Source organism: Muntiacus reevesi, chromosome X (assembly GCF_963930625.1).
Source record: "Muntiacus reevesi chromosome X, mMunRee1.1, whole genome shotgun sequence".
In the NCBI taxonomy this organism is placed as follows: domain Eukaryota; kingdom Metazoa; phylum Chordata; class Mammalia; order Artiodactyla; family Cervidae; genus Muntiacus; species Muntiacus reevesi.
This window is the reverse complement of record NC_089271.1, coordinates 18,067,406-18,082,620: the sequence shown is the minus strand read 5'-3', so window position 1 is coordinate 18,082,620 and position 15,215 is coordinate 18,067,406. Positions and strand designations below refer to the sequence as shown.

At 35.9% G+C, this 15,215-nt stretch overlaps 1 protein-coding gene across 4 annotated transcripts in view; it reads left to right on the top strand.

Annotated features, from left to right (window-relative positions):
* The window catches only part of BCLAF3 (BCLAF1 and THRAP3 family member 3), a 51,293-nt gene that overhangs the window by 18,435 nt on the left and 17,643 nt on the right, over positions 1-15,215 (top strand). For all 4 annotated transcript variants that reach the window (XM_065915431.1, XM_065915433.1, XM_065915432.1 and 1 more), the window contains 5 exons: positions 27-683; positions 8,743-8,918; positions 10,437-10,551; positions 11,258-11,321; positions 12,777-12,892. In XM_065915431.1, coding sequence (XP_065771503.1) covers positions 27-683; positions 8,743-8,918; positions 10,437-10,551; positions 11,258-11,321; positions 12,777-12,892 — 1,128 coding nt within the window. The remainder of the gene's footprint in view (positions 1-26; positions 684-8,742; positions 8,919-10,436; positions 10,552-11,257; positions 11,322-12,776; positions 12,893-15,215) is intronic.

Below are 15,215 nucleotides of genomic sequence, written 5' to 3'. Positions count from 1 at the left end.
GTGTAAACTATTTTATGTCAACACAGGTATCCTGAGGATCATGATTTCAGAAAATACGGACACACATCAAAAAGACCTCAAGATATGGAGAGGTATGAAAACAGAGAGCCTGCCAGGAGCCCGCAGTGGAAATCCAGGCATTTTTCTGCTCCTTACCAAGAGAAGAAAGATCAGCGGAACTTTGAAACCCAAACTCATCGATATGCTCCAAGGGAATTCCCAGAGACGAGTTCAGCAGCCAAGGTATCCTGTGATTCTCGCCACAAATATTGGAAGACCTCAGATGGCGACAAGGACTTCTATGATGAAAGAGCTCAGAAGTACCCTAAGGAGGAAGATAGAAAATTGGGTTCTCAAAAATACCCTGTGAATAGAGAGTCCAGTTGTTCTTATGCTGGAAGAGGGAGAGAGACTGAAGGTGGGCAAGTCAGAGAATCTTCTAAGCCATCTAAGAAAGACTGCGCTGCCTTAACCCACTCAGATAAAAGCGATGTTGATTCGAGATCCTGTAAGAACACACGGAAGGACAAAATAAAGAAAGAAAGGGCTGGCAGTAGAGAGAGCAATTCTTCCTGTGACCAACTTGATAATAGTGATTCCGACTTGAAGCCTTCATTTGTATTTCTTAGGAAGAAGTCACTTACAGTTAAAGTAGATGTGAAGCAAACACAGGATACATCTAGGTATTATCTTCATTTTTTCCTTAATGATGTGTAATAACTGTTTCTGCCACCTTTATTTTAGCTTTGAAAATAGAGTTTATAGTGTGTTTAGAGTTCATCAAGTGAAGGGGTTGGGGATTGCCAGATTTTTCAAAAAAAAACCCTGTAATGGGGATTAATCCTGTGATTTAGTAATACAGGATGATGTCATGTTTGTTTCCGTGTTTGTATCTCAAGATGCTTTTGGTGTGCAGGGCATTCTATGGAGTTGGTCCTCTTCATGAATTTACATGTTTTTATGTTTTCATATTTTCTATCCCCACAAATAGGCCAGGTAGTGTTCAAGGAGACCTATTCCTTGCTCAATTTCTCAAAGCCTGTTTTCCCTGTTGCATGAAATTCAGAGAATTTTTGGCCTGGAATGGACCTTTCAGCAGGCCCTGATATTATAGAGAAAGACCGTGAGGCTGTGAGAGATGAAGTGACTTAGATCTGAGTCCGTGCCTGGGGCTCAAATCTATATGTCCCCTTGTGTCTCAAGGAGGTGGATGACTTAACATGGTTCTTGCTACCATCTCAAAAGGAGTGGAGCTCAACCAACCAGCTTCTCCTAGGTAGAGGAATTAGGCTAGAGTCTAGAAAGAGCCCAATTTGTAAGACATTTGGTTTAGCACTTAATGAGACTTTAACAAAAGACTACTTTCGTAATAGGTTTTATTCTCCTAAGGTGGATTGCATGCTTTGTTCTATTACCTCTGTTTATGGATTCTGAGAATAATAAGGCGCTGACACTTGGATGTGTCATCTAGTCTGTTTGTTACCTTAATACACTACCAGTACATGAGTTAAAAAGTGATGGACCATGTTGATTTGGTGCATTTATGTTCACAGTTGACACGTATCTGTATTTGAATAAAAAACTAGAGGGAACAAAATCCAAGGTTAGAATGTAAAAGTGAGGGTGGTAAACCCATAGTCTTTTTTTTAAAAAAAGCAAAATATATTTGTTTCTTTCTTTATAGTTATATTTGACTGTCCCTTTTCCTGATATTTTTTTACATTCATTATACTTGCAGAAATATCTTAAAATATACATATGTATATTTATATGTACACAGAAAGAATTCATAAATTTGATTATATTAGAAGAAGTTGGACAAATAGAGGGGAGGGGGAAATCACCCATAATCCTACTACCCTAGGACCATTTTATTAATATTTTGGTACAGCTTTTTGAGGCTACTTTTCTATATGGTTGTCATAACCGTATATAATCACATATATAGTTATCATAACCCACTCCAGTAATCTTGCCTGGGAAATGCCACGGACAGAGGAGCCTGGTGGGCTACAGTCCATGGGGTTGCAAAAGAGTCAGACATGACTTAGTGACTAAACGGCAACATTCTATTTCATATAATATGTCTTAAGACACTTTGTGCTATATTTCCTACTAGTTCTTAATCTTAAGAGTATAAAGGCTCTGCTGCTGCTGCTGCTAAGTCGCTTCAGTCGTGTCCGACTCTGTGTGACCCCATAGATGGCAGCCCACCAGGCTCCGCCGTCCCTGGGATTCTCCAGGCAAGAACACTGGAGTGGGTTGCCATTTCCTTCTCCAGTGCATGAAAGTGAAAAATGAAAGTGAAGTTGCTCAGTCATGTCCAACTCTTAGCGACCCTGTGGACTGCAGCCCACCAGGCTCTTCCGTCCATGGGATTTTCCAGGCAAGAGTACTGGAGTGGGGTGCCATTGCTTTTCTCCATAAAGGCTCTATTAGTTCTTAATCTTAAGAGTATAAAGGCTGCTCTAAGCATCAAGTTTAAGGATCTTACCTTAAGATTTTTCTCTTTCTAACCTTATATTATGAAAATGTTCAAACATACAGAAAAGTTGAAAGAACTGTACAGTCGACACCTATATACCCACCACCTAGAGTCTACAATTAACATTTTACTCTACTTCTGTAATCACATCTGTTCATCTATCATTCCATCTTAATTTTTCACTGCATTTCAAAGTGAAATGCAGAAGATACAAGTACATTCACCTGTACATATTTCAGTATTTAATATTTGTTTACAGTTTTTTTTCTTTTGAGGTAAAATTACATGCAATCAAATCACAAAAATCTTGATTTTTTACATAAAAGTAAAATCACAAAAACTTTGAATTTTAAAATAATAGTAAAAGTAGTTTAAAAATAAAAGTTAAAATCTTGAATTTTTAAATATTTAATAAAGAAATGTTTTATACTTAAATTAGAATTAATAAATTGGCTGTAACATTTTTAAAGAATGCTAGAAGTAACAATTTTGAAGGATTTTATTTTAGTAGACCTCATTAGAGATGCTGAACACTTAATTTTATAACTTGATGTTGAGAAATAGAAGCTTGATCTTCATCATGTGTCACAAAAGTGAGCTTCCTAAAATTGAGGCTGCTGTACCTTTTGTTTTGAATTTATAAACTGTCCTTTTGTGAATTTCATGGCCCATTAGTGGGACCTGTCGGTACATGTTTGAATTACCTGACAAGGACCTATAGGATGGTTTGTGTAATAAAGAGCTTCACTGTAAGTTCTTTCTAAAGACTTGAAGAGTCTTGGTTCTTCATTTTATACATTTGTTTAAAATGTATAAATGGTGGTTCATTTCATGCATTCATTTCCTTTCTTAGCTTGGGTCAGGTTTTAATACATGTTCTTTGAGTTATCAGTGCAGTTGAAAACATATGGTTGTCACCTGGTGATTTTTCTTAATAAATATATGCGTCTTTTCAGTATGGCAGTGCATCATAATCAACAAAAATCTTTCTCTCTGATTATAATTTTTAACTGATGAATGAGTTGTGGGAGAATTTTGTGGGGTTGAATTTAGTTATGTGTGGACTGATGAAGTGTCCATAAAACAAAGGTATTGATAGTTAATACCCTCAACAGAGCCATGTTCTCAACTCCTAACATAAATTAGATTTTCTTCTGCTTAATAAGACTGAAATAATCATAGAGTGCAGAGAGGTTATTTGTTGGTTAAAATCTAGAGTATCCACTTTTTTGGAGATACTAATAAGGCAGTTCATTTTATACATTCATTTACTTTCTTAGCTTGGGTCAGGTTTTAATGCATTTTCTTCCAGTTATCAGTGCAGTTGAAACCTAGTGATTTTTCTAGGTATTAGTTTGTATCTAGAATAGCAGTAGGTCACACTTCCTTGAATGTTCAGTGCATAGTTAATACTTCTGTCAACAAAGTCAATAGAAGTCACAATTTTGAAGGATTTTATTTTAGTAGACCTCATTAGAGATGCTGAACACTGTTAATTTTATAATTTGATGTTGAGAAATAGAAGCCTAGTTGACCTAGTGACCTTCTAGTGACCTACTTTGTCAGAAACTGCAAACTTCTACTTTATCAGAGTAGAAGTTACATATGAGTCATAATTGTATGTTTCAGAATAAAGTTAAGAGCGTCACAATATGAAAATCTGTACTAAGATTGTTATGAACTCCAAACACTCACTGTTGTAGACATTTGAAAGTCATGGGGTAGATGAAGGGAGTTTGGGTTTACTATTGGACAAAATAGATGAGAGACTGAACCTTGGTCAGGCTAGGAAGGTGGTGAGAGGAGGGAAGGTGGGCATGCCAGTCTCCAGAGAAGAGTAAGCTGGGGCAGGTGGGCCTGCACTGAAGCTCCTTTGACTTCCCAGGTGCTGGTGCTAGCCATCTAGAATGAGAAGGTTGGCTAGTGAAGGCAACATTGGACTGACTGCCTCAGCCATATTTGCATTTAATCCTTTTATTTCCCAGTGAAGAGATACAGAGAGGGCATCCCTGACCCTACCCAGTTTTTCCCCATTCTAAAAGGGAAATAAGGTGGATGATGAGCTCCAGAAGACACTGGAGCCCTGATGCTCTGAGCAAACAGGTGCTGCTTAGGCTGGGGAAGAGTGAAAAAACTAGGATAGAAGGAAGGTAACCTAATCACACAAGCTTACCTGTGATGGGCACTGTTCAGCTGGAGGCAAAATAAGCTGGGTGGAGATATTTTTGTGATAAACAAAGCTGCTAACTTACTGAGTTAGCAGACTCTAAGAGTTTTTTCCTTCTAATATTTCTCATATACATTTTCTAAACTCAAAAATTAATTGAGAAAAGATTCCCTTTCATTCCTATGTTTCACTCAGTCTTCTCTTAGTACCTCTTGGGGGTCCTAGTATAGGGAGGTAAACTTTCTGTTTGATGTTGGGATGTATAGGTCTTTGTCTTCCAGTGGGTCACTGTGTAGTTCCGTAACATTGGGCAGGTCACCTGGCTATACCTTTTGGGGCCCAAATTAACTGGGTGTTCCTCTTGGATCTGTGAGTCTGCTTCAGTTGGTCATATGTTGATAAATATTGAAGCTGACTTGACAGGCTCATCATAGGATTCTCTGAACTTTTGAATGTATTTGAGATTTTCTATTATAAAAAATGAAAAGAATTAATCTAAATTAAGTTAAAAAATTTTGAAGTAAGCCAAGAAAGTTAAAAAACAAAATTAAATTGATCTCAGAATTTTGAAATCTGTCATCTTTTAAGGTGAAACTCACCATTTCATCTTGTGCCAGTCATTTTCCATTTTATTCAGCAGATATTTTTTGAGGACCTACCCTGTGAGACAGTCTGTTAAAGTGCCCTGGGACTATGGATCCACATAGGATTAGGTTTCTTCTCCCCTGGTCTTACAGGCAAGAAGATAATGTTGGTAATACCATGGCACAGTGGAGTGATATGTGAGGTGGTGTGTGATATGTGATTCAGATGATCCCAAGCTGGGGGATTCAGGGAAGGCTTCTTTCAGGAGTTGACATGTGAGCTAGGCTTTGAAGGTTGGTGTGTTTTAGACATGTGGAGATGAGATGAAAGACCTTTTATTTTTATAGGTTAACAAAGGCAGAAAACACACCCAGGAACTTTGAGCTGTGCCATTCAGAGCAGTCTAGGGAAAGGAAATAGAAGGGCAGGAGGTGTGAAGGTAAGACCACCAGCCTGATGTAACAGGATTCGCTGCTGGGAGAGGGCTCAGTTTTGGCCACCTTCTATCAGGTGTCTTGAAAAGGCACTGGGGTTGACAAGGCCAGTTAGGGGACTTCTGTGAAAAAAGTAATTACGAGATGTTGAATTAAGGGACTAGCAGTCTCCCTAAAATCCATTTCCCTCAACTCCAAAAATTCTAAATGTGTTCTTAGGAAGACAAGAACAAACTTATAATTGGGAAAGTGCTTTGTGATAGTTATTAGCTAGAATAAAACTGAGAAAGGAAAACTTTATATGTGTCATATGAATTCTGTTACCTATTATAAACTTCCAGAGAGCAGGAGATTATCATTGGTTTTGGTGGTTCGGTTTTTGTTACTGTTTTGTTTTGCCAGGCAGTTGGTTCTTTAACTGTGGAGAAGAGGAAATTAAGTTTTAATGTAGTTTTGTTTTTAATGTTTTGTTAGTTGTTATGCCTAACACTCAGATGAACATCAGGGGAAATATCCTTAAACAGAGAAGGAAAACTGGGTTGAATTCGGGGGAGGGAACAGAGAACTCAGAAGATTTAATAGAATACAGGTGATGGCTATATTTTAATTTTTAAAAGTGTCTAAAATGCATCTCAAATGAGAACATTTGGTCTTTCCAGTTTAACTACTTGTTTTGGGGGTATTTTGTGAAATTGTAAACTTGTTGATCAGTAATAGGAAATACTAAAATGTAAACAAAGAGGTGATTAAATTTGCAAATGAAACTACCTAGAACATTTTGCATTTTGAAGTCTCTAGAAGTTTTTCCTTATAGCAAAAGTATAGTTATTTTTAAAAAACAAAATTTCAGGTTATATTCTTTTCATGTATATTTTCTAGAAAGATAATCACTTACATTTTTATTAAAAATCTTGTGGGATATCTCTAGAGAAAAATTTTAAACTGGTGAGTTTAAACACTAAAATATCAAGAATTAAGTATAGCTTCAAAGTATACCACAGCATTCCTATGAATTGAGAGTTGGACGTGGAGTGGGGAGATAAGAGTTATGACAGTAATCATAAATTACAAGTAAATTTTAATAATTATCTGGTGAAAAACTGGAAGCCTTTATCAGCTGGTTTCATCTTGGGGGAAACAGAGACTGCAGTGAAAACCATTATCAACTGATTTCCCCATATAGATAGACCATTTTTATAGTTCTATTTAAACATCTTATTTTTCTCCTTTAAAAAAAAATTTAAAGCTGTTTTGGGGGTATGGAAGAGCTTTTTGTACCATTAAACCCCTTTGAACAGAAAGCATATGTAATTATTTTGTTAGTGGAGGTTGTTACAGGACCATTCTAGCTTCTAACATTTATCACTGAATGTCTTTTACTAGTTATCAGATATAGAATGAGAAGCTTGGAACAAATTAGGAGGAGAAATGGGCCTTCTAAAGAAAGTCTTTCTGATGAGTCAAGGAAACCACAGCAGTGGCATCAACCTGTGGCATAGTCACTCATCAATGTTTCTGCCGTGGCAGGGAGTCATCTCAACAGGGCTGATTTAAGAGGGAGCATGAAAAATCAGATGGAAGGTTTTCCTCTGAGAAGTTAAAAATAAGCACTTAAAACCATGTTGCTAGAAGAGTTAAAATTTTCAGTTAAGAATATCTTTAAGCCCTTCATAACCTTGGAGCAGTTTTAGATACATGGCTGTTAAGTGACGTCAGTAAATAAATATGTGCATGTGTACACCCACAGCCCCAAATGTATCCATCTGATTGATTTTTGTTGTATGAAGAGATATTTTTTTCTGGTGGTGCTGCTATTATTTAAAACATATCTCAGGGCTCTCTTTTGGATTTACCTTCGGATTCTGAAACATAATCATAAAGAACCCTAGCAGTTGTAAATCTCAATTCTTTGGATAATGAACTTATTTTTTAGGAAGAACCAGAAGCTATTCAGAGTTAAATGCAGAGGAGTGAGATGGGTATAAGCTGGTTAGTGCCGTTTTGGGTCCAAAATGAGGAATAAATATAAATAATGAGGCATTTTCTACTCTGATGCATAAACTGCCTCCAGATGAAGAATTTGAGTGGTTTTAAGCAGGAGTAGCATTCTTAGAATAAAGTATACTTTCCCATTATGACATTTGGAAGGATTACATTCAAATGAATGCTTAATCTCGGGGATGAAAAGCAAAACAAATGACATCTATTGTCTCAATATCATGACACCTTCTGCATAGAGGTTTTGCAAATATTAATATTTGTAAGCTCTGAGCCCCTTTGTATGGCATGAATAATTGTTATATGTCATAATCATGAATTTATAATGGTACTTGAAGGTCAGGAAAGTGCTTAATGAGGAAGTTATAAAGATTCAGAAAGTATTAAAATGGTAAGATGGTTGGGGTTATATTATAAATTATAGTTATATTATAAATGATAGTGTATTATAAATGATAGGATATATTTAGGGTGAACAGTATCATTGCTTCTCATGATCATAACTTTGCTACTAACAAGTAAGGCGATTTTCTGAGAGTTCAGTGAGACTTTGTAAGTGATTAAGCTAAACAGAATTTGATTTCAAAATACTAGTCTCAGCTCATTACTGACATAGAGCTTTAAGGATTTTTATGAAGTCAGAAATATTATTATGTTTGATATCAGCTTGTAAAGAATAGTAGTATTTCAAGATAGTGTCAGCTTGCTGGCTTTATAGTTTTATGGACATTTGGGAGTAGAAAATAATCGGATTATATTTTGCATATTGAGTGTCTTCAATGCCATACTGTATTTTTTGAAGTAAAAATTGTTTAGCTTAGAATTTTGAAGATTTTATTATTAAAGTGGCAAATATTTGATGATATCTGATTTGAAAAGGAGAACTCAAAACTGTGCCTACTATAGCTATTTTCTCCTACTCATTATTGTACATGTTTATGGCATACAATTTAGTGCCTTAATTATAAGAAAAAATAAACATTTTAGTTTTGTAGTTATCTTGATTAATTTTAATAAGTTATTTTCTCAGTGAATAGTCTCAAATTTAGTTAAACATTTACAAATTATTCTAGGGTTGCTTCTAGCTATTCCAGAGAGAGACAGATGTCACATGATTTGGTTGCTGTTGGCAGGAAAAGTGAAAAGTTTCATCCAGTGTTTGAACATCTTGACTCAACTCAGAATACTGAAAACAAACCTACAGGAGAATTTGCTCAGCAAATCATAACTATAATCCATCAAGTTAAAGGTTGGTATATTTCGCACATACATTAGGGATAACGCAAAAATAATGTACTGACTTTTCACGAGATATAGGTAAATATTTGATATTGTAATAGTAATTAATATTTCATTATAAGTTAGATCATTAATAAGAAAATCTGTTGAAGAAAGTAGCACATATTAATTCAAGCCAGTTGTTCTTTTTATGTAGTTCCAATAAGCTGGTGCTTCAACTCATAGTAGATTGCAAATTGAAAATTATAAAAGAAGAGGTTGGCTGCTGCAAAAGACAGGTGTACTGAGAGCAGAAAGAAATAATAACTGATAACCCAGTAGAAAGGAGGAAATAACAAAAGCCAGATATGAACTCAAGAAACTCAAGAAATCTGGAAGTGTAGGTCATTTGGTCATATTCCTAAAGCCCCCAAGGGCATTACTGGGACTTTGTGCCATATGGGTGATGCTAAGTGATCAGTAAAAGACTCCAGTATTATTTGTTATACTTTATGATGTCATGGAATTGCATAATAAATATTTTAAAGGTTTTCATAGAGCTGTGTTTTGCTTTTACGTCTGGCCAGTTTCCATTAATTGGAAGATTTAGTCATGTAGAATAATTTTCTTTATTGATGCTGTGTAATTAAGGCAGTTTTGTGTATTATAAGCTAGGATTTCTCAAGAATTTCAAAATTTTAATTTTATATTTCTTACTAGATGATTGTGTTGATCTTTCTTACCTTCTTAAAACATTTTGCAAATGAATTATTTTCTCCACAGCCCTCAAACTAAGGCATTTATTTACTTTAAAGGATGCAGTTTGAAACAGTTCACCTTCTCAATTCCAGCCCCTCTCACCCAAAGGAAGTGTGGTCCTTGGCAAAAAGAAAGCTGGTATTGCAGAAAAACCCAGGAGATTGTCCCAGAACAGGAACAGTACATTAGGGAAAAGGATTGCTAAAGTAGCTTTCTCATGGGTCAAGTGTATTATCTTTCTCTCTATTCTGTTCAAAGCTTGTAGCATAGCCACTTTGAGAATGTCTTCATGAACTCTCATTAACATTAAGTAAAATGGTGTTAGGAAGCCTTCTGTGATATGTAACCATAGCATTTAGCGTTTGTTCAGAATTTTTTTGATGTTTTAGGGTTGTTTTGGGAATTATTTTTGCTCTAAGTGAACTGTGGAGCTCTATGCCAGCTTTACTTCCCACGTATAGTAACAGTGAGGAAGCTCTTACCTTGGAGAAGAAAGGTCCTCTCTTTGAAAAAGCCAATGTTTTTTTTCCCCCTCTGGCAAGTAAGCAGGCATGCCAAATAGGAACAGAATCTTTGCATTCATAAATGCATTTACTGTTGCTTGAGTTTGGAAAAACATGTGAGCACTACACATTAGTCAGAAATAAGTTTAGGTTCCATATTTTTTAAGAGAAAGCAGGTTGGATGTTTTTTTTTTTAATAGTCCCTTACTCCTGTGCTTATTGTATATATAACCTTTTAAGTGGAATCAGTTTTACACTGAGATAAAACTTTTTGTTTCCTTTTGCAGCAAATTATTTTCCATCACCTGAAATGACTCTGCATGAGCGTTTCTCAAAAATTCAAGTTAAAAAAGCTGCAGATGTAAAAGAAACTAAGTTGAGCTCGGATCCAGAAGTTCACAGGTAATGATTGAATATTGTACGCTCATATAACTCATGGAGCCTCAGAACAGATGTGGGAACATGCTGCCTGCCTCTTGGGTTTACTGTAGACTCTAGAACAGCATTTCCTGCCTAAAATAGGACTGACCCAAACAGGTACTAGGCCAGTGCACTTTGATAAACTAGGTTCTATTAAAGCCATGACTAGCATTGTTTAAATGTGTAGGACTTTGAAAATATTTACCTACCTAACTTTGATTCTGCTGTGTCTATAGTAATTGCCTACTGAAGTTATCACTGGAAGAATGAAAGACAGTTGTCGAGCCATTGAAATCATGGGTTGCTTCATGTCCTCAGAAATGACTGTTCTGAGGGCAGCCGGATGAAAACATATGTCTTCTTCTGCTGGCACCCGTCCAAGCAGGTGGTGCGCCCTGTCTTGTGAGCTGAGTTGAATCAATGTTAGAATGCAGTAGATCACCGGAGCCAAGTTTAAGGTTACACAGACTAGTGATTTGAGAACTACAAAGGCTTCACTGTGATGTTGTTTACAGGATATGTGTGTCCTGGGAGACTGCCACATAGATGAAAAACCACCTGGTAGCAGATTTCTTTTTCTTCCTTCAAGACACACCAGCTTTATTTCAAATTCCATTCTGTATTAATGGAATCGAGGTATCAGTGTATAACATAATTATTTAATTGTAATATGCCTTTATTATTTTAGGAGAATAGATATGTCTTTGGCCGAGCGTCAGAGTAAACAAACTATGGTATATGACTCAAAACAGGTAAGTGAATATGGTTTTTGATGGGGGATTATCTTATTGTTGACAAACTAACGGGAAAGGGAACTGGTCATTGGGAGTAAAAAAGGTAAAGTGGGTGAGGAAGGATGACTGAGACCCAGGAATCTGAAATTGACAAAGCTCTCCAAGTGATTCTAGTTTTCAACCAGGTTGCAAAGAGAACACTGGCAAAACACAAAAATATTCCCTAAGAGAGACAGTCCCTAAGGATTTTACAGCTTTGTAAAATTGACATAAAATTATAGTGTTTAATATTCATCCCAAAACTTCACACTGTAAATCTTGCAGAAAGTATGTTTGATACCCTTTTTTTCCAAAGCAGTCATGTGGGATATATTTTTAAGTTGTATGTGGAATGCATAAAAGAACTTAGTTTCATTCGATACTGCCCTTCTGTTTACTGAAGATTATATGAAAGATTCTATGGAATATGAACTAACAAAATAATGAAAATAATACTTTTTTTATTGTTCCCACCCCTGCCACCTCCCCCTACCCTCATTTCTTTGCTAATTAGAAAAACTATCTTAACTAGCCAAGGGGAAAGAAAACTGGCTCTTGTTTTAGAAAAAGTATATCAAGTTCTAAAAAACCTGCTAATTATTCATTGAGAGTGAAGAGTTTTTGTAGAGGAGAGATTTTAATAAATACATTTGTGATAAAATATATAAATAATTTTTTTCATGTGAATGGTTACAGTTTTGCTGAATTTACAGAGATAGGTTAGTTTATTGAATCGATGATATTTTCAGGAAATTTCTGTTAAAATACTATAACGAACTTATAGGAAATTTGAGGATTTTTTAAAATTACCTCTACTTATCACAAAGTATTATTTGCTTGTCTTTCCTTGCAGTCTTATGTCTGGAATTTTAACATAGTCACTGTCACAGTACATGCAATTTTGGATGCTTTTTCTTTTTACTTAAGCTATAATAACATTCCTTTTATGTAAAATCTCTCAACTCCCAATGACCTTTTTATAATTAAGACTTTGCAAGTTTTAGTAAACTTTTCATTGTTTTTCCATGTTTACTTCCACATAGTCTTTATCATCATAATTTAAGTGGTTGTACATTATTCCTATGACTTAAATTTACCATAAATTTTTCTTCCCTTCTCCTTTAAAATTTTTTCACACTTAAGTTGCTTTTATTTTTTTGGTTACTTTTCTAATAAAACATTTTGAATATACTTGCATAGATAGACTTTTCTTTGGCATAAAGGCCCAGAAGTCGGATTCCTGGTTCAGTGTTATGAACTCTTCTGACTGTGTTTTGTCAATTGTCTCAAAATACTTCTATCAGTTTACACTACCATTAACAAGATGAGTGCAAGATAACTTATTTAGGACTTTAACTTAAGGTTCTTGTTCAATACAGTCTTTGTGCAACTAACAGTAATGTGAATGGTTTGTCTTCTGTCAAAATTCCTCAGACTCTGGTCAAAATAATAGATCCAAATGACCTACGACATGACATTGAAAGAAGGAGAAAAGAACGGTTACAGAATGAAGATGAGCACATTTTTCACATAGCTAGTGCTGCAGAGAGGTAATCAGTAGATGAAAAACATCCTATTATCAGAGAGCTTTTGGTTTTAGCATATTTTCCAATTTTGTGTGTGTGATGGTAATTTTCACTTTAGTGTAGGGATTTAATCCTTCAAATCCATGTCATTTGTTTATTAAAATGTTTCAAAGTTAATCAGTAGTCATCACGTGCTGTTTCACTGAAACAATAAAAATTATGGGGTAGGTGAGTATTTGAGGTCTTTGTGATCTAGAGAGAAGTGTAATAGCTTTTTAAATAATATCAGAGCAAATACCAGCAAATATATGGACTATTTGGCTCAAGCTGATTGAAACTCTGACACATTCTGCCTTTTAGATTCTGGTATTCTTTGAATATTGCAAGATTTCCTGAGGTTATTGCTATCCTCTTTCAGAACTCTTCATGGATGTCTGTCCATGAAGCAGAGGCAGGTGTAGTAGATAATGCAGAGGAGACCTGGATTTGAATCCTACCTCTGTCAGTTTATAAACTGCTCTTGGGCAGACTTGCTTAGTTTTTGCAGCCTTTTCCTCTATAAAGTCAGAATAACCAATTTATGTTGGACAGGTTAGAGATATCACATGAACTGACACATGTGATGTACTTAATCATGAGTGGCAAATTTACTGTCAGTAGATCCTTGTTTTTCGTTCCCCACTGTGTACCTCTTTTTAGGGCTTCTGAGTGTTCTAGAGTGGTCGCAGTTAATCTCTAGTTCTGAAAACTATGTAGAACTCATGGCAACTCTGGGACCCCATATGATTATGAGGTATAATTGAACAGGACAGAATTTCCAGTTCACTCAAGGGTCCTTAAGTTATTTGGATCTCCCAGAAAGTGGGAATGTGTGAATAGAAAAGGCTGATGCTAATTCTATTTCCATAGTCCTTAGTTTCAAAAATTAATATATTTGACTAGACTTTTAAGTCATGTCTATGGGTAACTAGGTCAAGATACTGGAGCTTGTTTAAAACTGGAATTGATTCTGACAGTAAGTTTGGGATTAATTAAAAGATAGCAAAACTGCGTGTGGAGGCATACGAAATAATTGAAAATAAAATAGTTAAAATCTTATCTCTTGGTGGGTGATCTCCAGTTTCCTTTATGACATGGCATGACTACTCCTTAGTGACACAAGCTCTGTCATGCTTTTCTTGACTCGGCAAGTGCAAGAAACTCAGGGTACCAAGAAAAAAGCGTTTTAAAATAGATTTTAGATAGTCAACATATTATAAAGACCATGTGAGGCTTCAGAATATATCTTTACTCTTTGAGGTGATGAAGAACTTGAGCAATGGAGTTTGACCTGAGTTCAATACCTGGCTCTGTAGATACCTAGCTGTGTGACTCACCTTGGGCAAGTTACTTAATCTCTGTTTTCTTCAGCTGTAAAATAGAGATAAGAATTATATTTACCTCCATATGGTGGTGGTGAAGATTAAGTAAGGTGATGCATGTAAGCTGCAGAGTAGCTAGTCAGCATTAAGTATTATTAATGTTAGCTTTGAGGATAGCATTGTGTGCAAAAATGTCTTCCGCAAGATGTGTTTTGCTGGATCTGTTGAGCTGTTTTATTTGTATTAGATGGCTGGTGTGTCTTGGTGGAGCCATGAGGATTTTTTTTTTAGATATTACTTACCATAAAAGTCACCCTTTCAAAGTGAACATTCAGTAGTTTTTAGTATAATCACAAAGATGTGCAACTGTCACCACTATCTAATTTCAAAACATTTTCATCACCCCCAGAAGAAACCCTGTACAATTAGCTGTCACTCCCTATTTCTTTATCCTTCTAGCCCCTGACAGCCACTAATCTACTTTCTGTGTGTATGGATTTGCCTATTCTTGACAAAATTGCAGTTATATAATATGTGTCCTTTTGTGACTGGCTTCCTTCATGTAGTACAATGTTTTTTGTTCCTCCATGTTGAGCATGGACTTCCCTGGTGACTCAGTGGTAAAGAATCCACCTGCAATGTAGGAGCCGCAGATTTGATTCCTGGGTTGGAAAAATCCCCTGGAGGAGGACATGGTAACCCACTCCAATATTCTCGCCTGGAGAATCCCATGAATAGAGGAGCCTGGCAGGCTATAGTCCATAGGGTCACAAAAGTGTCAGGCACAACTGAAGCAACTGAACACACACACACACACACACACACACATTGAGCATAAATAATCCTTTTCTGGCTGAGTAATGTTCCATTGTATGGATTCACCACATGTTTATCCATTCACTGGTTGATGGTTATTTGGATTGTTTCCACTTTTTGACTTTTGTAAATTATGGTGCTGTGAACATTTGTATGCAAGTTTTAGTATG